The sequence below is a fragment of the Ranitomeya imitator genome, chromosome 1 (assembly GCF_032444005.1).
Source record: "Ranitomeya imitator isolate aRanImi1 chromosome 1, aRanImi1.pri, whole genome shotgun sequence".
NCBI lineage: Eukaryota > Metazoa > Chordata > Amphibia > Anura > Dendrobatidae > Ranitomeya > Ranitomeya imitator.
In genome coordinates this window covers 957,365,396-957,390,862 of record NC_091282.1, presented here as the reverse complement: position 1 = coordinate 957,390,862, position 25,467 = coordinate 957,365,396, and the positions used below count along the sequence as shown (strand labels likewise).

The 25,467-nt window shown below is 44.7% G+C and overlaps 1 protein-coding gene across 1 annotated transcript; it reads right to left on the bottom strand.

Moving 5' to 3' along the window:
- Nucleotides 1–662: 662 nt before the first annotated feature.
- On the bottom strand, nt 663–5,424 carry LOC138656625 (fatty acid-binding protein, intestinal-like). Its single transcript, XM_069743737.1, has 4 exons — nt 5,269–5,424; nt 4,876–5,048; nt 1,531–1,638; nt 663–838 (listed from the first exon to the last, which is right to left on the bottom strand). The coding sequence occupies exons 1-4, from the start codon at nt 5,333–5,335 to the stop codon at nt 788–790; spliced, it is 399 nt and encodes a 132-aa protein (XP_069599838.1). The 5' UTR covers nt 5,336–5,424; the 3' UTR covers nt 663–787.
- Nucleotides 5,425–25,467: the final 20,043 nt, after the last annotated feature.

The following is a 25,467-nucleotide window of genomic DNA, read 5'->3' as shown; positions in this document are numbered from 1 at the left end:
ACTAGTCGAGGGGGCGTTCATGTCCGCAGTCTAGTTGGCCCACTAAGCATGTTATCACGCCCCTATGTGCGTGATAACATAACTTACAAGTGCTAGTGTCATCGCTAGCTCTATACTTATACACGCACTTCTGAAGCACCCTTCTTCAGGTAATAAATGTAGTGAGGGAAAGAAGCTATGCGCTTGCGTGAGGTAAGTATAGCCTTAATGATGACGCTGGCGCTTGTAAGTTATGTTATCACGTCCACAGGGCATTCACACTTGTAAAAACCTTTTTTGAAGAGAGCCATGAGGGATTGATTTAGGGGAAGAATACATACTAGGTGACAGGCTATTTCCCAATGTGAGAGCCTTCTTGAAGGGGCATATATAAAGCCGTAACTGACTTTTAAGGCAGGGATCAATAGGATGCCCAACGTTTCACAAGGACCAATGTATAGGATCAGTGCATGCAGATTTATCATGATGCTTTTAGAATGTAGAACATGAATCACCCATTGACTTGAAGGAAGAAGCTAAAGTTAAACTTTTTGATCCCTGAGATACTAGAACTTAAAGACACATCTGTGATTGTTCCAGGATGTTCATCACTGTACATGAGCTGCAGACTACTGAAGCAATAGTTGTTTTTTATTACTGAAAATGAAAACGTGACTCGGATGTCAAGTAGATAAAGTTTATCTTTAATATATACAATGGATGACTTAATGATGTAGTCCTTTGCTCTTTTATAGCGGGCAGTATTGGTGTCAGGGTCTGTAACTTTTCCAGTTGCTTCAGATATGGCTTAGGCTCTCTTGAAGATTCTCTTGGCTTCAACTCCCTCATAGACGTAGGTCTGAAAGACAATAGAGATGTATGAGATGAAATGGCATAAACATGAAATTATGTACATTGATTACATCAAGGCAAGGTTTCCTAAGCACCACTAGCATATCTCTGATGAATATACAGAGGAACATTGTGTTTTACTCAAGTAGTGAAAACGTTCTAAGCTGGAACATTTCTCCTTGTGAAGAGTGCTATGTTGGTGTGATGAGAATTACAGGCTATATACGGTATATCTTTTACATTTCCTGAAAAGCATTGCATGGCCTGTTAGTCAATTTAACCCTAGATGTCACTGCCCAGAAGGAAAAATATTATCCATTAGACCCCTTGTCAGAGGTTTCTTACCCAGCTAAATCATACCTTCTGCTTTGCACTGATGAGGAGCAAACACCACAAAACACTCTCCAGCCTTTTTGGAGTAGAAGGCACCGAATGCATTAAGATGCTCAAATGGTTCTTAATGGTTTTGGTGCCTTTTCTGAGTTGTGTGTGCCATCCTTGCGCCTTGCCATAAATGCCACTCCAGTCAGGGATCTTTGTGCAAACATAACAGAAATCTACTTTGCAGTTTTATAGTCTGCTACAGTTTCTTTAACTCCATCACCACCATCTTGGTATTCAAATCTCTAAAGTGGGCAAATATATGCACAAACGGAACTAAAAGTACACAAAAGAAAATACTAAATACTTAAAACTCACCTGTACAAGTTCATCTCCAATAATTACTCTGTTTGTCCTCAGTTGTTTTCCGTTGTCTTTCCTGGCAAATGTTCCTACAAGCTTATCTCCCTCTATTACCCAGGCGCCCTGGTGGTGGGAAGAAAGTGCAGAATTCAGTGATACAGCTGTGAATAATAGCTAACATCACATTCATCACACTATGAGTTATATGAAGACATAACATAACGTATAATGACTCTTTATATCAGTGATGTATATATTATGTATACTACAGGGATCTAGCTATAGAGGAATGCAAAGACAAATGTGACTCTGGCCCCGGTTGGTATGCCACATTTTAATTTTAACATCCTAGTTGTTGTTTTGCTCTGGTATTTTTTGTCTAATTTATTAATGTCTAATTTATTAATTTCACCAGTGACTAAAAAATAAGGGCGTATTCCAACCTAAGGACTCCCTCACACTGGCATATGTTCTCTCATGTGAGGGAATTGGGCATATTTTTGCAAATGACACTCGGCTCAAACTCCGTCAAATCGTGAGTGTGATACAATTCACTCGAGTGAGAAAATTGCAGCACAGGTGCAGAGAAGACGGAAAACTTAATTTCTCCATCTTCTCCATCGTCTCTGTGCGCGTACATTGGACTGCACATGGATGACATCCAATGTTTTTCCTGCACCCATAGACTTGTATAAGTGTGGGCTGTTGCAATTATTTTCCCATGCCGAATCAGTATGAAATAAATCGCTGATCTTCGCTGCCCCATAGTATAACATTGGGCCGAGTGCTATCTACTAAAACATCAGCTAGCACTCGACCATGTGAGCGAGGGCTAAGAATGTAAATCTATAGTATTAGTGCTACAAGCGTAACAATTGGAATTTAAAATTAATGAGGTTTGCCCACCGTTATATATAACATCCAGTGTATAGACCATAAAACATGAACAACATTTGGAATTCTCATGTTTTTAAAAACAATCAAGTTAAAGTTTGTGGCATTTCCTTTACTTAGTATGGCGTCTCCTGGTGTTCAAAGTGTATAGAATGTTCGGGTCCCGGTAATGGGCTGTGTGCTGGTGGACATTTATGCTTAGTACCTCCCCCTCCCGCAGCCTAATATCTACAGTGCTTCACTGTGTACAGCAGAGCAGCCAATAGAATTAGCTTTCTACCCTGCCCTCTATTAAATGGACATGCACATTGTTATGCAGCTTGACCGGCAGGTGGTGCCATACTAAATAAAAGTTGTTATCTTTCACTAAATATATATATTTTTTAAATCAGGGGAGTTAATCAGGTGACTCATACTGCCCAAATAGAGATTCCTTCATTGCCAGCATCTAATTGCCAGATTCTCGCCATCCGGCTGAGCAAAATTGGCAGGTCTCTCACTATTTGTGTATAGAGAGAGGCATATGACAGTTAAACATGCAATGAGCGAGCATGAGGTACCAGACAGGTTTCCTGTAGCAGTAAGTAAATTGCAAATAATATACTTTTATATGATAAATACAGTGGATGTGATACATAGTAGTGGGTCAACCCCTTTTAGCTAGTCATACACCTCTAGGTAGCTCTCAGAGGAATGCTTGTTAAGCTATTGATCAGCTAATGCTTGTTCAGCTATTGATCGCTATACTACCCGCCCCCATTCACTTTTATGTTTAGTTCCAAACTAAGTGTGCATGTGTTCTTAAGGGCTCATGGAGACATCCGTGCAAATTGGTTCGAGAACAGACCGAATTGCCTAGACAGCCCACAACTCTCCTGACTAGAGCATGCCAGATTCATGTTTTTTTGAGACCATCACGCTTGGGTCTGGAGGCCCAAAGCCAGACCATGCATTGTGGTCCACGATCGGATCCACATTGACTGCTGTCTGCCAGAGACATAATTGGTAGAGCGAGAAAAGCAGGGTTATATGTTGTGAGAACAAATCCTACAAACCCAATCCTCCTTTTCCCCTGACATCTGCCATTGCAAAGGGTTGGGACACTATCTACACATATTACATTCTTGGAGGGTGCAGCCAACATTCATGAAATGTGTATGTGCATCTATAGTTTGTAAATGTCAGTATAACAGAAAAAATAACCGCTACCCTGACTTCCCCGAAATGCCTACTGCTGTGTGCCGCTGCAGGGTCCGTGAGACACCAAAACGGACATTTGGGTGCACCATAAAGATTCAAATACGAACATCCGAGCAGAAAAAATAGAAGTGCACTCACCAGTAGTGTTGAGCGATACCGTCCGATACTTGAAAGTATCGGTATCGGATAGTATCGGCCGATACCCGAAAAATATCGGATATCGCCGATACCGATATCCGATACCAATACAAGTCAATGGGACATCAAGTATCGGAATGTATCCTCATGGATCCCAGGGTCTGAAGGAGAGGAAACTCTCCTTCAGGCCCTGGGATCCATATTAAAGTGTAAAATAAAGAATTAAAATAAAAAATATTGTTATATTCACCTCTCCGGCGGCCCCTGGACATCAGCGGGAGGATCCGGCGTCCGGCACGGCTTCTTTCTTCAAAATGCGCGCCTTCAGGACCTGTGGAATGACGTCCCGGCTTCTGATTGGTCGCGTGCCGCCCATGTGACCGCCACGCGACCAATCAGAAGCCGCGACGTCATTCCTCAGGTCCTAGAAGGCGCTCATTCTAGGACTTTAGCTGAGGAATGACGTCGCGGCTTCTGATTGGTCGCGTGGCGGTCACATGGGCGGCACGCGACCAATCAGAAGCCGGGACGTCATTCCACAGGTCCTGAAGGCGCGCATTTTGAAGAAAGAAGCCGTGCCGGACGCCGGATCCTCCCGCTGATGTCCAGGGGCCGCCGGAGAGGTGAATATAACAATATTTTTTATTTTAATTCTTTATTTTACACTTCCGATACCGATACCCGATATCACAAAAATATCGGATCTCGGTATCGGAATTCCGATACCGCAAGTATCGGCCGATACCCGATACTTGCGGTATCGGAATGCTCAACACTACTCACCAGTCCTTATAAGTTACGAGCCTTTATTGAAAATGCATGCAGGTAAATTTAAGGGAGAATGTGGAAGGAACGTGGTGAGTGCACTTCTAGTTTTTCTGCTCGGATATAGTTTGTAAATGATTCTCTTTATGTCCTGATGGCTAAACACCGTAACATCCCATGGGCTTTCTGACGGTATTCAGAACTTACGGGTTGAATTTCTTTTTTAATAATTTTTGCATGTTCCCTAGATTACACCCCAAATTATATTCTAGTCACAGTTTAAAGATTGTATTGTAACAATAACCAAACCATGCTAGCCATGCCATATTGAGATTTTACATCAAAGATTATATTTTCACTTACTGAGAGCTCTGTGCCATCTGCAAGAGAGTACTCAAATGTGACCCCAAGGGTGAAGTTGATCTCGATGCTTCTGAAAGTGCTAGACTCCTTCACATTAAACTTGTCCCCATCTTGCTGGATTGTGATCTTCAGGTTATCATGTGCAGCAAGTTTTCTTTTCATTACATTAACACCTATGAGAAAACATAGTGAATTTTAGAAGAGAATAGAAGACTGAAATTAATTCTTCGGCACCTCTAGACCTCTAACTGGCAAAACTTAGCATTTGTCTAAATTAAGCCTTTCTGTATTTTTCTTCCATTGAGCTCTGTGTAACCCTTTGGAATTTGCTGTTAGAGAGACCTTTTAATCCATGATCTTAAGTGAAGAAATGGAAGAGTGTCAGTAACTTACCCATTTCTTCCATAAATTTTTCATAGTTTTCACTCCTGTCAACTTTCCAGGTTCCATTAAAGGTCATGATGACAGCTGTAGGTGAGATCTAGGATGCACAGAATGATCAACCTGAGATGCAGATCTGTGTGTCTCCATCCAATTTATATCCTCCTGTTATCTATAGGCTGATCACCATGTGATGTGGCTGACTAAAGTCTGATTGAAGTCAAGATGTTAATTAATAGATCTCCTCTGCCTCCTGAAGGACTCTCCTCATTAGTGCTAAACTTTGCCCTGATTTTCTGCGTATTGATTGCACAGTACGTAGTTCACAATATGCCAAACTTTATGACGGCACAAAGCTATTAATGCAGACAATTAGCTTTCTCATGTTTCCCTGTGTAAAATAATCCACCAAGAGCTTTTATCTTTTTGACAGAAGTTTTTGTATTTTAACTGTCTATTTATGCTACAGTTACACTGGCAGAATTTTTGCTTTCTTGGCCTTTTATCGGAGAATATGAATGATAACACAAAACTTTTTCTCCACCCATGTTTAATGGTTGGATGAAGCCATTTATTGTCACACTACTGTGTTTTCTCTTTTTAAATCATAACGACAACCTAAAACATCCAATTGCCCCTCATCAAAAGCTCACATACCCCATTTCTTGATACCGTGTATTGCCCCTCTAACATCAATGACAGCTTGAAGTCTTTTGTGGTAGTTGTGGATGAGGTTCGTTATTTTCTCACATGGTAAAGCTGCCCGCTCTTCTTGGCAAAAAGCCTCCAGTTCCTGTAAATTCCTGGGCTGTATAGCATGAACTGCATGCCTGAGATCTCCCCAGAGTGACTAAATGATATTGAAGGCAGGAGACTGAGATGGCCACTCCAGAACTTTCACTTTGTTCTGCTGTCGACAATGACAGGTCAACTTGGCCTTGTGTTTTGGATCATTGTCATGTTGGATCGTCCAAGTACGTCCCATGCGCCATAAACCCCCCAAGAAAGAAATTCCTGAATTGCTGTTTTTTTTCATTCTGCCTCCCAAAAATCGGAATAGAAAGCGATCAAAAAATGTCATGTGCCCGAAAATGGTACCAATAAAAACGTCAACTCGTTCCGCAAAAGCAAGACCTCACAGAACTCTGTGGGCCAAAATATGGAAAAATTATAGCTCTCAAAATGTGGTGGTGCAAAAACTATTTCACTGTAACCCGAAGAAGAAAGTCACCTAATCACTTATACCACACGAGGAACAGCGTAAACATAAATAAAACCAATTCTTCACCTACTGTTCATTTTTTCATTCTGTCTTAGAAAGATCGCAGTAAGGCTTGGCACACATTTATCCTGCGCTCTGCGATAAGCTCTTACATTGGGGTTTCTGTGTAAACTTCTGAAATGTGTGATTCAGATGGAAGCAAGCTCTAGCGGAAGATTCCCTATAATGAGGCAGATGGAGGCACTGTGGATGCCGTCTGACCTGTGATCCGGCAGTGTACGTCTTTTCTAGGATTGCATAAAAGTGCTGTCGGCTACAGTGTTGTGCACTTCTGAAAAGAAGTACAATGCTAAACAGAGGCCTGACTTAGTCCATAGTAACTCTGCTGCCTCATTATAGTGAATGGATCTCTCAGAGGTTCACCTGAATCACATAACTCAGAGATTTAGATGGAAACCCCTAAGTAAATGATCAGCTTAGAGCGCCAGATAAATTTGATCCCAAACGTTATGTAAAATGTTCCCAATAAAAGCTTCAACTCAATCCACAAAAAAAGCAAGTCCTCACTCAGGTCTGTCATCTGTTGACAAAAATATAGGGGGCTTCCACGTTACTGGTAGTACAAAGGTTGTGGAAAAGTAAAATGGCTCCTCAACCGCCGAAAGAATATCTGTAAATTCTGTGCTCCCAAATCCAAATGTCCCCCTCCCTACTGAAAACAGTGTACCTAAACCACATATAGCTTCCACGTTTGGCATTTCTGAAGTGATGAGAGCCCGCCTACCGTAACTTAATGGGTGCTTGCCTCCAGAAGCACGGACTGTGCATAATGTACTGGTGACTGCAACACACTGGTCTCTACAGCATGCTGGTCACTACAATGGCTACTTGCAATTTTCACTTGGCAATATTCATTGCTGCTTGTTTCTGGAAAATACCCATGGAGTCAAAATCAGCACAACACCTGTAAATAAATTCCTAAAGGGGTATAATTTCCAAAATGGGGTCAATTGAGGGGGGAAAATGTAAAATCTGGGTCCAAAACTAAATTTTGAGGGGGTAAAAATTAGCTTATTTTTTCCGCATTGTTCAATGGTTTAAAATTCTGTGGTGTCGATATGATCACTGCATCCCTAAATGAATTCATTGAGAGGTATGATTTGTAAAATGGGGTCACTTATGGGGGTTTTCTGCTGTTCTGGCACCTCATGGGCTCTTCCAGTGGCTCATGGTACCTGCAAACCATAACAGTAAAATCTGGCTCTCCTTGTCTTCTGAGATTTGCACTGTGCCTGAAAAATATTTATCAATTACATGTAGGATATTGGCACACTCAGGAAAAATGGACCTCAGTTTGTTGTAAAAAAAAATCCTATTAGCCCTTATAAAAATTAAAAAACTTGTGGCTATAACAGCATTTTTGTGAGGATAATATGATTTCATTATTTTCACTGCTCAACGTTATAAACTTCTGTGAAGCATCTGGGGGTTCAAGGTGCTTACCATGCATCTAAACACATTCCTTGATGGGTCTATTTTCCAAAATGGGGTCACTTGTGGGGAGGTTTCCACTGTTTAGGCACTCTCCAAATGGGTCATGACGTCCGCTAATGATTCCAGGAAATTTTACATTCAAAAAGTCAAATACGCTCCTTCCATTCCGAGCGCTGCCATGCATCCAATCAGTAGTTTTCGTTCTCATATTGGGTATCGGTGTACTCAGGAGAAATTGCATAACAAATTGTATGGTGCAATTTCTCCTGTTACCCTTATGAAAATGCAATATTGCAATATTTTGTGCTGAAAACATTTGTGGGAAAAATTAGATTTTATTTATTTTTACGGTTCAACGTTATAAACTTCTGTGGAGCAATTGAGGGTTCAATGTGCTCAATACACATCTAGGTCAGTTCCCTGAGGGGTCTAGTTTCCAAAATAATGTCACTTGTGAGGGATTTTCACTGTTTAGGCACATCAGGGGTTTTCAAAACGCGTCATGGTGCGCATCTAAATAACACAGCGATTTTGGTAATAAACTAAGTAATTATTAAAAACTCTGTGTTATTTAGATGCACTTTTTGCTTTTTACTTATTTACAGCAGGGTTTTTGCAAATTTTTTTTCTCTTGCAGGCTTTATATGTTTTACGGCCAATGTGAACATGCGTTTATGTGCTGCATGTGTACCAACATAACTCAAGCTCAATTTTTTTTTCATTGTATTATTGCATTCTGTGCAAGCTGGGGTGTGGCCACCCTTTTCTGAGATGGACACTGTATATAAAGCTCCCCCAGGCTGGTGTTCTACTGGTTGGGCCCAGTCTTGTTGTCTGCCCTTATTCACACTGAGGTCAACATTGACACATGGTAAGGTTTTTAATAATAGACAGTGTAGGACTGTCCCGATCAGAGTTACCTTGACGTGGTGGGATGACTTTTATGCTATTTTTGATGCACTTTTCACTTATTTACAGCAGGGTTTTTGCTCATTTTTTTCTCTTGTAGGTTTTATATTGAGGACAACTAAGCTACAGACCGTCAGAGAGTGAAAGCGACTCTCCACTGACCGGGATGACTGTCATCTTATTCGAATATTCGAATGTCACTCAGCAACCACAGGATGACATCAAGTGACCTACAAAAGGAATGGCAAATGGCAGCTGAGGTGAAGTGCACTGCAAGAACAGTTCGTAACAGGCTCCTAGAGGCAGGCTAGTAAAAAGCCTTTCCTCAATGAGAAGCAAAGGAGAGCCAGGCTGACCAGACCATAAGAATTGAACCATAGGGAACTGGAGTAAGGTAATCTTCTCTGATGAGTCTAATTTTCAGCTTTGCCTAACACCTGGTCATCTAATGGTTAGACGGAGACCTGGAGAGGAGTACAAGCCACAGTGTATTGCACCCACTGTGAAATTTAATGGATGATCGGTGATGATCTGGGGATGCTTCAGCAAGGCTGGAATTGGGCAGGTTAATCTTTATGAAGGACGTATGAATCAAGCCGCACACAAGGTTATCCTTGAAATACACTTGCTTCCTTCTCAGGCAATGTTCCCCAACTCTGTGGACTGGTTTTTCCAGCAGGACAATTCACCAATGCCCCATGGATGAAGGAGCACCACATCAAGACCTTGTCATGGCCAGCCCAATCTCCAGACCTGAACCCCATTGAAAACCTCTGGCATGTAATTAAGAGGAAGATGGATAGACACAAGCCATCAAACAAAGAAGAACTGCTTACATTTTTGTGTCGGGAGTGGCATAAGGTCACCCAAAAGCAGTGTGAAAGACTGGTGGAAAGCATGCATTATTTGAGTTCTGAAAGCACTGTTTCTTTTTTATTATTTTGTCGATTTCTCATTTGCTGCAAATATATCCAAAATTTTTAGCTTTAAATTTTAGAGACATGTTGTCAATAGTTTATAGAATAAAATAACAATGTACATTTTACTCAAAAAATATAGCTAAAAAGAGAAAATCAGAGAAACTGAAAACTTTGCAGTGGATTTTTAATTTATGCCAGAGCTGTATGTCTTTTAATGGGAAGACCTCATCATACACTCATGCGCTCTCCTATGGCGGATTCCACCTCTCTCACACCCCTCGCCCCAGCAACAAACGCGGTGGAGGAGTTGGCTTGCTCCTGTCCGACACCTGCTCCTTCACTCCAATACCGCTACCACCCTCCGCTTCCCTTCCCTCGTTTGAGGTGCACTCTGTCCGCATCTATTCCCCCTCCAACCTCCAGCTGGCTGTCATCTACCGCCCCCCAGAACTAGCCATCTCCACCTTTCTCGACCACTTCACCACCTGGCTACTTCATTTCCTCTCTGTTGACATCCCCACTATCATCATGGGTGATTTCAATATCCCCATTGACACTTCCACCTCAGCTGCCTCTAAACTTCTATCACTGACTGTCTCCTTTGGCCTCACTCAATGGTCCTCTGAGGCCACTCACAAAGATGGCCACACGCTGGACCTCATCTTCACCCGCCTCTGCTCCCTTACTAATCTCACTAACACACCCCTCCCCCTGTCTGACCACAACCTACTGACATTCTCGTCCCTCTCCTATCCTAGTGTGCAACCCCCACTCCACAAACTCACTCACCCTCGCAGAAATCTCAAACATCTCAACTTACAATCACTCTCTGAGTCCCTTCTCCCTCTCACTGACATAGCTTCCCTTCATGACACAGATGCTGCTGCCACTTTTTATAACACCACAATAACAGCAACACTCGATTCGGCCGCCCCACTCATGCACAGTAAAACACGTACAATTAACAGGCAGCCCTGGCTGACCAGCCTGACCAAAGAATTGAGACGGGCTTCCAGGATTGCTGAGCGGAGATGGAAGCGATCCCACTCTGCCGACCACTTCACTGCATACAAGCAGTCCCTCGCCAGCTTCAAGTCTGCGCTCACTGCCGCAAAACAAACTTACTTCTCATCCCTCATATCCTCCCTGGCCCACAACCCTAAACAGCTTTTCAACACTTTCAATTCTCTTCTCCGTCCCCTCGCACCTCCTCCCTGCCCCCTCATTTCTGCTGATGACTTCGCCTCTTTCTTTAAACAGAAGATCGATACGATCAGAGAAAGCTTTGGCCCACAGCGCCCACTACCCCTCTTAGCTCCTCAACCCTGCTCCTCAAAAACCAGCTTCTCCACCATGACAGAAGATCAGCTCTCCACCCTCCTGTCAAGATCACACCTTACCACCTGCACGCTTGACCCGCTCCCATCCCACCTCATCCCTAACCTTTCCACGGTCTTCATCCCAACCCTAACGCACCTCTTCAACCTCTCACTCACAACAGTTGTCTTTCCCTCATCCTTCAAGCATGCCAAGATCACACCCATCCTCAAAAAGCCCTCCCTCGACCCATCCTCTGTGTCTAGCTATCGCCCAATATCTCTTCTCCCTTATGCCTCCAAATTGCTGGAGCAACACGTCCATCTTGAACTGTCCTCCCACTTCTCCTCCTGCTCCCTCTTTGATTGGTTACAATCAGGCTTCCGTTCCCATCACTCAACTGAAACTGCCCTAACTAAAGTCACCAATGACCTACTAACTGCCAGGAGCAAGCGACACTACTCTGTCCTCCTTCTCCTGGACCTGTCTTCTGCCTTTGACACTGTAGACCACTCCCTTTTGCTACAAATCCTCTCATCCCTTGGCATCACAGACTTGGCCCTTTCCTGGATCTTGTCATATCTGACAGACCGAACATTCAGTGTCTCCCTCCCCCACACCACCTCCTCACTTCGCCCCTTGTCAGTCGGTGTTCCTCAAGGCTCTGTTCTAGGACCCCTACTCTTCTCCATCTACACTTTCGGCCTGGGACAACTCATAGAATCCCACGGTTTGCAGTACCATCTCTACGCTGATGACACGCAGATCTACCTCTCCGGACCTGACCTCTCCTCCTTGCTTACCAAAATCCCGCACTGTCTGTCTGCCATTTCAGCCTTCTTTTCTGCTCGCTTTCTACAACTGAACATGGACAAAACAGAATTCATCATCTTTCCCCCATCTCACTCTACCCCTCCACCAGACCTATCCATCAATGTCAATGGCTGCTCACTATCCCCAGTCCCACACGCCCGGTGCCTCGGGGTGATCCTCGACTCTGCACTCTCTTTCAAGCCACATATCCAAGCCCTTGCCTCCTCCTGTCGTCTCAAACTCAAAAATATTTCCCGGATCCGTGCTTTCCTTGACCGCAACACTGCAACAACGCTAGTGCATGCCCTTATCATCTCCCGCCTCAACTACTGCAACCTCCTACTCTCTGGACTCCCCTCTAGCACTCTGGCACCGCTCCAATCCATCCTACACTCTGCTGCCCGACTAATCTACCTGTCCCCCCGTTATTCCCCAGCCTCTCCCCTGTTTCAAGCCCTTCACTGGCTTCCTATCGCCCAGAGACTCCAGTTCAAAACCCTCACACTGACATACAAAGCCATCCACAACCTGTCTCCTCCATACATCTGTGACATGGTCTCCCGGTACCTACCTACACGCAACCTCCGATCCTCCCAAGACCTCCTTCTCTACTCCCCTCTCATCTCTTCTTCCCATAACCGCATCCAAGACTTCTCCCGTGCTTCCCCCATACTCTGGAACTCTCTACCCCAACACATCAGACTCACGCCTACCATAGAAACCTTCAAAAAGAACCTGAAGACTCATCTCTTCCGACAAGCCTACAGCCTGCAGTGATCCTCAACCTACTGAACAGCCGCACAGCCAGCTCTTCCCTCTCCTAGTGTATCCTCACCCACCCCCTGCAGACTGTGAGCCCTCGCGGGCAGGGTCCTCCCTCCTTATGTACTCGTGTGCCTTGTTATCTGCTCATGTTTAATGTATTTGTCTATATTTGCCCCGTATTCACATGTAAAGCGCCATGGAATAAATGGCGCTATAAAAATGTATAATAATAAAAAAAAAAATACACTTCTGTTGACAGATTATCTCTTACAGGAATCAAAGGATTTGACGTTGAAGTTCAGCATCATCCTTACTCGCCTCTGAAATCACCTGTTGGTGGAGCATTAGGACACTTTTGTATAGGTACTCAAGGGGTAGGGGGTTGGATCACTTTTCTCTAATGTGCATAAAGGTCATTATGGAATTTATCACCAATATTTTTATTTTTACCAATTAAAATCATAAACTAAAATTCCTCTTTATTCTGTTTTAATTTTCTAAATTTAGTTTCTTTATTTTCTGTACGTGTTCTTGGGGGTCTTGCTCTCACCTAAGCTACTGTTAACAAAATTAAAAGATATTGGATGTTTTGGGTTGTCATTCTGATTTAAAAAGAGAAAACACAGTAGTTTGACAATTAATGGCTTCACCCAACCACTAACCATGAGTGGAGAAAAAGTTTTGGTGTTATCATTCCTATTCTCTGAAAAAAGGCCAAGAAAGCTAAAATTCTGCCAGGATATGTAAACTTTGAGCACAATTGTAAGTTGAAAAAGTCACATCAATTGCATAGTCGTAGTGTGTAAACCATCCCTTAAAATGGTTTTCCACCAAAAAATGTTTCTTTTGTGGATTGACTAGTGCTACCTGAAAATAATAAATATTAATCCCATCACGACATTCGCCGTACTAGTGTCCCCCCCCGGTGCTGAGCCCAAATCTTTCCCTGCACATGTCAGCTGTTTTGAATAGCTGACTTGTGCCGGTAACAGCCGTGGGTGGAATCACGATCCACCCGCAGCTGTTAACCCGTTAAATGCCGCTGTCAATTGTTGACAGCGACATTTAATGTAATTGCGCCAGAAGCACGTCACTAATCCTGCCCATCGGTGACCCGTCACATGATCGCGGGTCACCAATGGGTCGGCATGATAACCAGAGGTCTCCTCTATGGTTCTCATTGCTGGATTGCTATGAGCGCTGCCCGGTGGTCGGCGCTCATAGCAAATGAGCATTTCTGCTACATACAGGTGATCTGATCATCGTCTGTGTGTAGCACAGGCGATCGGGTTATCACAGCTTCTAGTCTACCATGGAGACTATTGAAGCATGCAAAAATTAAAAAAAAAAGTTTTTAAAAATATTTAAAAAAAGTAAAACAAATATAAAAGTTCAAATCACCTCCATTCTCCCCATTCAAAATAAAAGAATTAAAAAAAATACAAATATTTGGTACCTCCACATTCAGAATCGCCTGGTCTATCCAGCTATAAAAAGAATTACTCTTGCTGGAAAAAATTTCCCTCTCCAAAAAGCTTGTCGGCAGAGGGAATTATGAAGTGCTCTAAAATTTCCTTGTAGATGGCTGTACTGACTTTGGTCTTGATAAAACACAGTGGACCTACACCAGCAGATCACATGGCTCCCCAAACCATCACTAATTGTGGATACTTCACACTAGACCTTGGAAATCAAGGTCCCAGAGTCTGGAGGAAGAGTAAAGATGCACACAATCCAAGCTGTTTGAAGTCTAGTGTGAAGTTTCTACAATCGGTGATGGTTTGGGGAGCCGTATCATCTGCTGGTGTGGATACACTGTGATTTATCAAGACCAAAGTCGGCGCAGCTATTTACCAGGAAATTTTAGAGCACTTCATGTTTCCTATTGCTGACAATTTCTTAAATTTTTTTTTGCATCGTTCAATAGTCTCCATGGTAGACTAGAAGCTGCGATAACCCGATCGCCTCTGTTACACACAGGCGATGATCACATCGCTTGTATGTAGTAGAAATACTCACTTGCTATGAGCGCCGACCACCGGGCAATCCAGCAATGACAACCATAGAGGTCTGCTGGAAACCTCTGGTTGTCATGCCGACCTATTGGTGACCCGTGATCATGTGACCGTGTCACTGATGGGCAGGATTAGTGACGTGCTTTCGGGGCAATCACATTAAATGACACTTTCAGCAATTGACAGTGGCAATTAATGGGTTAACAGCTGCTGGTGGATCAGCGAATGTCATGAAGGGATTATTATTTATTATTTTCAGGTATCACAAGTCAATCCACAGAAAGAAACATTTTTTTGTGGAAAACCATTTTAAGGGTTGGTTTTCACATTATGAGTATGTAATTGATGAGAATTTTTCAACTTACAGTTGTGTTCAAAAGTATACATACCCTGGCAGAATTTTAGCTTTCTTTGCTTTTTTCAGAGAATATGAATGATAACACCAAAACTTTTTCCCCACTCATGGTTAGTGGTTGGGTGAAACCATTTATTGTCAAACTACTGTGTTTTTTCTTTTTAAATCATAATGACAACCCAAAACATCCAAATGACCCTGATCAAAAGTTTACATACCCTGGTGATTTTGGCCTGATAACATGCACAGAAGTTGACACAAATGGGTTGGAATGGCTACTAAAAGTAACATCCTGACCTGTTTGCTTGTAATCAGTGTTTGTGCATAAAAGCTGAGTGAGTTTCTGGGATCCAGTCAGACTCTTGCATCTTTCATCCAGCCACTGATGTTTCTGGATCCTGAGTCATGGGGAAAGCAAAAGAATTGTCAACAGATCTACGGGAAAAGATAGTTGAACTGTATAAAACAGGAAAGGGATACAAAAAGATATCCAAGGAATTGATAATGCCAGTCAGCAGCATTTAAACTGTGATTAACAAATGGAAAATCAGGGTGGTAGGTGTCGAATTCCTGCCGCTGCACAGGGTTAATCTCAAAACACCTCCGCTGCGGTCTCCCATTCTTCTTCAGCCACAATGGAGCCTGCTCAGCGGAGACGTCGGTACCAGCTTCTGGCTCAGGCAGATACTGTGTGCTTGGCTACTGCTGATCTTCCAGGCTCAGCCATTGTAACTAGAACTGTTTTGCGTCGAACAGATGCTCCTGGGACTAAGTCCTGCTTTTCCACTACTGAGCATGCCCAAGGGACGACCTCTCATTGGAGGTCGGGGGTCACATGCTCAGGTCCTGAAGCAGTTCTTATTGGACCACTAGGAAGGTCCTGGAAAGCTTTCTCTATAAAAGGTTCGCATGGCCGCATGGCCATGCGCTAGTAAGTATCAACCTATGTTTATGAGCTTAGCTACCTTGTGGTCAGTGTCTGCATGTGTTCAGGGTCGGCTGTATAGCCACTAGAATTCCGGCACCTCCGGAGAGGAGTTGTTTTGTGTGCTTATGCTGACTGCATGACCACTGTATGCTAACTGCTCTGTTAGTGAGCTGAGATCCTCTGTGAAGTTAACAGGGCACAGCGTTATCCTAATCTCAGCGACTCTGAGAAGCAACAGAGTTCGCTCCTATACAGACCGAGTGACGGAACCCAGGTCTATTCAGGCGTTATGCCACCATATAGTGCCGCCATTTACTAGCAGCATGTTCCACTCCTGCACGGTGGACCCCAGGCTGCGAACGCACCTATATTATCTCAATATTTACTCGGTGTGTTCCGCCAGCTCTAACATTATACTAGTGCCAGGATCTGGCTAGTAATGGTGGACGAACACCGACTACAGTGGTACATCCAGCAGCTGGAGGGCAGGTTGGCGGCTCTCGAGCGCACAACCTCAGCTGTGGATGTTACCGCAGTAGCTGTTCAGGCTGCTAGCATGGCTGCAGCTAGTCTGTCCACTGCCACCTCTGTTCTGACCTTATTCCGCCTCCCGCTGCCAGATAGGTACTCTGGCGATAGCAAGTCATGCAGGGGATTTGTGAACCAGTGTGCGATACACCTTGAGCTCCTGGCTGCACATTTCCCCTCAGAGCGGGCTAAAGTGGGATTCATTCTATCCCTCTTTTCAGACAGGGTGTTGGAGTGGGCTACGCTGCTGTGGGAGCGCGACGATCATGTGGTGCAGAGTGCTCTCCGGTTCCTGAGCACTCTGAAACAGGTCTTTTTGGGACCTCAAGTCACTCATGATACGGCGCTCCAACTGATGGCACTGACACAGGGCTCATCCTTGGTCAGCCATTTTTCCGTCCACTTCTGGACTTTAGCATCTGAGCTGGAGTGGCCGGATAAAGCCCTCATCCCTGTATTTTGGAGGGGGCTGGCTGACCATGTAAAGGACGCTTTGGCCACTAGAGAGATTCCCGCCACACTGGAGGAGTTAATAGCTGTTTCAACCCGCATCGACCTTCGTTTTAACGAGCGAAGGTTGGAGTGAGCCCAGTGTAGGCAGAGGTTTCGGCTGGCTCCCACCTTCGCCACTTTTTCTGTATTCTCCGGTCCAGGCGTCTGAGCCACATGAGGCCAAGGAGGTGTTACGAGCGGGATCTAAGTCCAGGACCGCTCGTGCACTCAAGGTCTGTCATGTCTGCCAGCGCTCAGGACATCTTGCCTCCAGATGTTCCCAGCGGTCGGGAGAATATCAGCGTCTAGTGGATGTAGGAGGTGGTACACTAGACATGGCGAGGTTTTCTTCCAAACTGTCATTCAAGGGGACAATCACTTTAGGCCCAACCACCCTTACAATCGATCTTTGTGTGGATTCTGGAGCGGAGGGGAATTTTATGTCCTCATCCTTCGCCCAACGCCACGCAATACCCCTGGTGATGCTCGCCAAGCCGGTGACTGTACGAATGGTGAATGTGTCAACACTGCCTTCACAAATAACACATCAGACCATCCCATTTACATTGTCTATATCTCCGTCCCATCAGGAGATTATTTCCCTCCTTGTCATCCCCGAGGGAATAGACAAGATCCTGCTAGGGATACCCTGGTTACGTTATCACTCCCCTCATATAGAGTGGTCCTCAGGGAGAATTTTGGGGTGGAGTGAATCTTGTGAGGGCAGATGTCTGAGGGAGTGCGTTCAGGTTGCTACTACTGAAGTACCCGCAGATCTTTCCTCTCTCCCCAAGCACTACTGGCCTTATGCGGACGTATTCTCCAAGAGGGCTGCGGAGACCCTTGACTGTCCTATTGATCTCTTACCTGGTGCAGAGCCTCCCCGGGGTCACGTCAACCCCTGTCTCTCCCGGAGACGGAGGCAATGTCCCAATACATCCAGGAGAATCTGGCAAGAGGGTTTATCAGGAAGTCAGTGTCACCTGCTGGGGCAGGGTTCTTCTTCTTGCAGAAGAAGAATGGGGAGCTACGTCCATGCATAGACTACAGGGGTCTTAACGCTATCACCGTTAAGAACAAGTATCCTTTGCCCTTGATATCTGAGCTCTTCGATAGGCTTCGGAGAGCAAGGGTATTTACTAAATTAGATCTGCGGGGTGCTTACAACCTGATTCACATCCGTGAGGGGGACGAATGGAAAACGGCGTTTAACACCAGAGATGGGCACTATGAGTATCTGGTGATGCCCTTCGGGCTCTGTAATGCCCCAGCCGTTTTTCAAGACTTTGTCAATGACATCTTCCGGGATATGCTTTCCACCTCAGTTGTAGTCTATCTGGATGATATTCTCATCTTTTCTCCAGATATTGACTCCCACCGGAGAGATGTTGACAGAGTCTTCGACCTCCTACGGGCAAACTCTCTTTACGCTAAGTTGGAGAAGTGTATGTTTGAGCAGGAGTCTTTGCCGTTCCTGGGCTATATCATCTCCGCCCAGGGATTGGCTATGGATCCTGCCAAACTACAGGCTGTGACGGACTACCAGGAACCCCATTCTCTCAAAGAGGTGCAGTGCTTTATGGGGTTCATTAATTTCTATCGCCAGTTCATTCCCCACTTCTCAACTTTGGTAGCTCCCTTGGTTGCCCTCACCAAAAAGGGAGCAAATCCCAAATTGTGGTCGGAGGAGGTTTCCAGAGCCTTTCTCTCAATTAAGTCACACTTTGCTAGCGCTCCCATTTTACATTGCCCCGATGTTGATAAACCTTTTATTATGGAGGTGGATGCCTCTTCCGTCGGTGCTGGAACAGTCCGCTTCCAGAAGGATGCTCAAGCTCGGAAGCATCCTTGCTTCTTCTTCTCCAAGACCTTCACACCAGCGAAGAGGAATTATTCCATCAGGGACAGGGAGTTGCTAGCCATGAAGTTGGCTTTCTCGGAGTGGAGACACCTCCTGGAGAGGGCTCGCTTTCCTTTCCAAGTTTTCACTGACCACAAGAATTTGGCCTATATACAGACTGCCCAGCGGCTAACTACTCGCCAGGCCTGATGGTCCCTGTTCTTCTTCCGGTTCCATTTCACCCTCCATTTTCTCTCTGGGGAGAAGAACATTCGTGCCGATGCTCTTTCCAGCTCCGTAGTGTCATCAGCGGATAACGAGGAGGAAGAACCTCAGCTTATTGTCCCTTCTGAGAGCCTGAGGACAGTGGCTCCGGTTTCGCTAGAGTCGGTGCCCCCAGGCAAGACTTTTGTGCCATCAAATTTGCAACCGGAAGTTCTCTCTTGGGCTCACTCGTCCAGGGTGGGTGGACACTTTGGGACCAAAAGGACATCTGAGCTTCTAGCAAGGACGTACTGGTGGCCGCATATGGCCCGTGACGTCGGAAACTATATTCGGGCGTGTGTCTCTTGTGCCAAGAATAAGTCTCCTTGACAACGGCCAGCTGGGTTACTTTATCCCCTGCCGGTGGCAGACAGGCCTTGGGAGATGGTCAGGATGGACTTTGTTGTGGGCTTACCCAAGTCCCGTGGCTGCACTATCATTTGGGTAATCACCGACCATTTTTCTAAAATGGTGCACTTGGTGCCTCTTCCACGGCTACCTTCTGCAAGGGCCTTGGCAGCGTTGTTTATAAAACACATTTTCTGCCTACACGGTATGCCGGACAAAATTGTCAATGACCGGGGTCCCCAGTTTGTGTCTCGGTTCTGGAGAGAGCTTTGTCATTTACTAAGCATCGAGTTGAATCTCTCTTCAGCATACCATCCCGAGACGAATGGGTTGGTAGAGAGGGCCAACCAGACCTTGGTCACATTCTGTGACATTTTGTCTCTGCTAGACAGGATGACTGGGCATCCTTGCTACCGTGGGCGGAGATTGCGCTAAACAACCGTAGCCGACTCCACTGGACAGACCCCATTCCTCCTTAATTACGGCCAGCATCTGCCGGTTCCTGTGCCTATGCCCGTGTCTACCCACCAGGGTAGCAGACTGGGCTGTGGAGGCACGTGACATTTGGGACCACACTCAGGATGCCATTCGGGCTTCCAAGGAGAAAATGTGGTCCTCCGCCGATGCACATCGGCGCCCCGCTCTGACCTTTGCTCCTGGTGACTTAGTGTGGCACTCCGCCCGTAACATCAGGCTGTGAGTTGAGTCCACTAAGTTTGCACCTCGCTACTTGAGTCCCTTCAAGGTCCTGGAACAGGTTAACCCTGTGGTCTACCGTCTGGACCCTCGTCCTGCTCTAGTTAGGGCAGTTTCAGTGGAGTGGTGTGACCGGAAGCCAGATTGTAAGCAGTCAAAGAGGGAGCAGGAAGAGAGATGGAAGGACAGTTCAAGATGGACGTGTTGTTCCAGTAGTTTTGAGGCATAGGGGAGAAGTGATATAGGAGGATAGCTAGGCTTGAGGAGAAAACACCAGTTGTTAGTGATAGGTTGAAGAGATGGGTTACGTTTGGGATGAAGACTGTGGTGAGGTTTGGGATGAAGTGGGATGGGATCGGGTCAAGTGCACACGTGGTAATGCGATCTTGAGAGTAGAGTGGAGAGTCGATCTGTAATGGTGGAGAAGTTGGTTTTGGAGGTGGAGGGCTGGGCAGTTGGGAGGAAGGGCTCTGGGGGTTGTCGACTAAAACTGTCTCTGATGTTATCAATCTTCTGCTTGAAAAATGTGGCAAAGTCTTCAGCTGAGATAAGTTGGGAGGGAGGAGGTGCAAGGGGATGGAGGAGAGAATTGAAGGTGTTGAATAACTGTTTAGGGTTGTGAGACAGGGAGGATATGAGAGATGAGAAGTAGGTTTGTTTCGCTGTGGCGAGTGTGGTCTTGAAAGTAGTGAGGGACTGTTTGAATGCGATGAAGTGCTCGTTGGAGTGGGATCTTTTCCATCTCCGCTCAGCAGCCCTGAAAGCTTGCCTTAATTCTTTGGTCAGGCTGGTGAGCCAGGGTTGTCTGTTGATTTTGTGAGCTTTGGTATGTGTGAGAGTGGCAAGAGATTCCAAAGCTACAGCTATTGTGGTGTTATATAGAGCAGCAGCGTCATCCGCATTGTGTAGGGAACTTATGTCTGTGAGAGGGAGGAGGGATTCAGAGAGTGAGTGTAGATCAAGGTGTTTAAGATTTCTGTGAGGGTGTGCAAGTTTGTGGGGTGGGGATTGTAGAGTGGAGAGGGCAGATAATGTAAGTAGATTGTGGGCAGAAAGAGGAAGAGGTGAGTTAGAGAGGTTAGATAGGGAGCAAAGGCAGGTGTAGATGAGGTCCAATTGTGTGACAATCTTTGTGAGTGGCTGCAGAAGACCATTGAGTGAGGCCGAAGGAGGAAGTGAGAGATAGAAGTTTAGTGGCAGCTGAGAGGGAAGTGTCAATCGGGATGTTGCAGTCACCCATGATGATAGTGGGGATGTCTGCAGAAAGGAAATGAAGTAGCCAGGTGGTAAAGTGGTCAAAGAAGGTGGTAGCTAGCCCTGGGGGGTGGTAAATGACAGCCAGTTGGAGGTTGAATTGGGAGTAGATGCGCACAGAGTGCACCTCAAAGGAAGGGAGGGTAACAGAGGGTGGCAGTGGGATTTGGGTGAAGGAGCAGTTATCTGACCAGATTAAACCAACTCCTCCGCCATGCTTGCTGCTGGGGCGGGGTGTGTGAGAAAGGTGGAAGCCACCATATGAAAGTGCAGCAGGAGAGGCTGTGTCAGAGGGTGTGAGCCAGGATTCGGTGATGGTGAGGAAGGAAGGTTTGGTAGTAACAAAGAGATCGTGCATGTAGGAAAGCTTGTTGTGGACAGAGCGAGCGTTCCACAGAGCTCCTGTTAGTGGGACTTGGGAAGTGGGGGCTGGGCCAACGGGTATAAGGTTAGAGAGGTTACGGAAATTTGTGATGGAGCGTGGATGGAAGGTAGAACTTACTGTGGGGATGTGGTGAGGAGGACCCGGATTTGGAGAGATATCACCAGCAGTGAGAAGGAGCAGAGAAAGTGTTAGCAGGTGGGAGCTGGAGAGGGCATGAGGTGGCTGTCTGTGCTTGGAGATAGAGGATTGTATGTTGAGGAACAGTTCTGAGGAGGAGGTGAGATGGATGGGGGGAATTGAAGAAGAGATGAACAGTTCCTTACTAGGTGTAGGGATTAGGGGAGTTAGCAGAAAGTGAAGGATTATAGGGGTGAAAATGAAAATAAACAGAAACATTTTTTACAGTGACTGTCCAGTTCCCTTCAGTTCCCTTCTGGTTCAATACTGGTTTTAATTCTACATTATCGTCACACTTCTAGAACACACTTATAGAAAAGGCCAAGAAAGAAAAAATTCTGCCAGGGTATGTAAACTTTTGAGCACAATTGTATATGTACTGATTGAGCTCAAAGAGTTGGTTGAAAAAAAACACATTTCTGGCATTGGCAATGTTGTGACAGTAAATGCCATTAGTATGGAGTTCTTGGTGACCACAGCTCTTGCTAGAATAACTAAAGGATATATTTACGGTACATTTTAACTTTTCTGGCCTCCGCCATACTTTACCTTAAGTATAGTAGTTTGAGCCCCTTGTCATTAATCGATCTTCAGAAATCAGTACCTGAGCCAGTTTTTTAGTGGCCATTGTGGTAAAGGCTGGGTAACCCAGTGTGACACATAACTGGAACTTTGAATAGATGTGCATGCACTCTATGGACCCAGACTAATTCTAAGTACAGAGTGGGCCATTTATAATAATAATCTTTATTTTTATATAGCGCTAACATATTCCGCAGCGCTTTACAGTTTTTGCACACATTATCATCACTGTCCCCGATGGGGCTCACAATCTAGATTCCCTATTAGTATGTCTTTGGAATGTGGGAGGAAACCGGAGTACCCGGAGGAAACCCACGCAAAACACGGAGAGAACGTACAAACTCTTTGCAGATGTTGTCCTGGGTGGGATTCGAACCCAGGACCCCAGCGCTGCAAGGCTGCAGTGCTATCCACTGAGCCACCGTGCTGCCCATTTATATGGATACACCTAAATAAAATGGGAATGGTGGGTGATACCAACTTCCTGTTTGTGGCAGATTTGTATATGGGAGGGGGAAAACTTTTCAAGATGGGTGGTGACCATGGCGGTCATTTTGAAGTTGGCCATTTTGGATCCAACTTTATTTTGTTCAATGGGAAGAGGGTCATGTGATACATCAAACTTATTGAGAATCTCCCAAGAAAAACAATGGTGTGCTTGGTTTTAACATAACTTTATTCTTTCATAAGTTATTTACAAGTTTATGACCACTAATAAAATGTGTTCAAAGTGCTGCCATTGTGTTGGATTGTCAATCAAACCCTCTTCTCCCACTCTTGACACACTGATAGCAACACCGCAGAAGAAATACTAGCACAGCCTTCCAGTATCCGATGTTTTAGATGCTGCACATCTCATATCTTTACGGCATAGACAATTGCCTTCAGATGACCCCAAAGATAAAAGTCTAAGTGGGTCAGATCAGGATACCTTGGTGGCCATTCAACTGGCCCACAATGACCAATCCACTTTCCAGGAAACTGTTCATGTAGGAATGCTCAGACCTGACACCCATAATGTGGTGGTGCACCATCTAGCTGGAAAAACTCAGGGAACATGCCATCTTCAGTGCATAAAGAGGGCAACACATCATCATGTAGCAATTTCAGATATCCAGTGGCATTGAGCTTTCCATTGATGAAGAATGGCCCCACTATCTTTGTACCTCATATACCAAACCATACCATCAATTTTTGTGTTCCAGCAGTATTGGAGGGATCTATCCACTGTGGGTTAGTGTCAGACCAATAGCGGCAGTTTTGTTTGTTGACTTCACCATTCACAAAAAAGTTTGCCTCATCACTGAACATAATGTTCTGTGTAAACTGAGGGTCCTGTTCCAATTTTTGCTTTGTCTATTTTGCAAATTCAGCGCGCCGATCTGAGTCATCATCGTTGAGATTCTGCAGCAGCTACATTTTGTAAGTGTGAAATTTGTGAGTAGCTAATATCCGCCGAAGGGGTGTTCGACTGATGCCACTCTCCAGTGACATGCGGCGACTGCTATGCTGTGGGCTTAATGAAGCTAGGACAGCCACTGATGTTTCTTCATTAGTGACAGTTTTCTTGCGTCCATATTTTGGCAAATCCAACACTGAACCTGTTTCATGAAATTTGTCAGGCAGTTTGCTAACTGTAGCAAGGGAGATGGGTGTTCTGGCAGGGTGCCTTGCATTGAAATCTGCTGCAATGACCCTGGTACTGCGTTCACCAGACATCAATACAATTTCTATCCGCTCCTCATGTGTTAACCTCTGCGACATGTCAATGGCTGTAAACAAAGAGAAACTTGTAAATATCTCATGAAAAAATAAAGTTATGTTAAAACCAAGCACACCATTGTTTTTCTTGTGAAATTCTCAATTAGTTAGATCCAAATTGGCCAACTTCAAAATAGCTGACATGGTCACCACCCATCTTGAAAAGTTTTTCCCCTCTCATATACTAATGTGCCACAAACAGGAATTTGATATCACAACCATTCCCATTTTATTTAGGTGTGTCCATATAAATGGCCCACCCTGTTTGTGGTCAGTAGTTAACATGGAAAAACAATATGTGGCTTTAACTTGTATCAATTACACAGTTCACTTGAAATATTCCGAGATTATAAGATTAGTGCTGCATGATAAGACACAAATAATAAAAATGATGTGCTACATGGAACTATCTGGTATTATCTCACCACTGGTATCCAACATAGTGAACCTATTGAACATTGATCCTTCTGATAATTAGTTATCTTTATCAGAATGAGACTGTCTCTGTTTGAAGGCCATAACATTACAACCTTTAGTTTTATCAGGTATTATAAATGTTATGAAGTTTGATATTATTCTAGAAGGACAGTGAACTTTGAAGTTTGATAAAACTGCCTAGAGTTCATGTGTAGCAGAAAGAAATATGACCGTCTCATACAATTATGAAATATGTGAAATTGAATTCACTGGATTATTCTTTAAAGCACCACTACAGTGGTTTTTTTTTAATTTTAGCATTAGAGTGGTGCAACTAATCCCTGATCATAATATTGTACTTACCTTCCACCCTCTTTATCCAACCCATAACATCCAAATGACCATGATCAGAAGTTTACATACCCCATTTCTTAATACCATGTATTGCCCCCTCTAACATTAATGACAGCTTGAAGTCTTTTGTAGAGTTTGTGGATGAGGTTCTTTATTTTCTCAGATGGTAAATCTGCCCACACTTGTCAAAAAGACTCCAGTTCGAGTAAATTCCTGGGCTGTCTAGCATGAACTACGCACTTGAGATCTCCCCAGAGTGGCTTTGTTTTTCTGTAGCCAATGACAGGTCTACTTGGCCTTGTGTTTTGGATTGTTGTCATGTTGGAACGTCCAAGTACATCCCATGCACAGCATCCGGGCAGATGAGTGCCAATT

Excerpts from the sequence above, each read along its gene's own strand:
- LOC138656625 (XM_069743737.1), bottom strand. The coding sequence starts at position 5,335 with ATGACCTTTAATGGAACCTGGAAAGTTGACAGGAGTGAAAACTATGAA. Across the intron at positions 1,639-4,875 it reads CAGATGGCACAGAGCTCTCA|GGCGCCTGGGTAATAGAGGG; the intron begins GTAAGTGAAAAT and ends TCCCACCACCAG. Across the intron at positions 839-1,530 it reads TTGGAGATGAACTTGTACAG|ACCTACGTCTATGAGGGAGT; the intron begins GTGAGTTTTAAG and ends ATTGTCTTTCAG.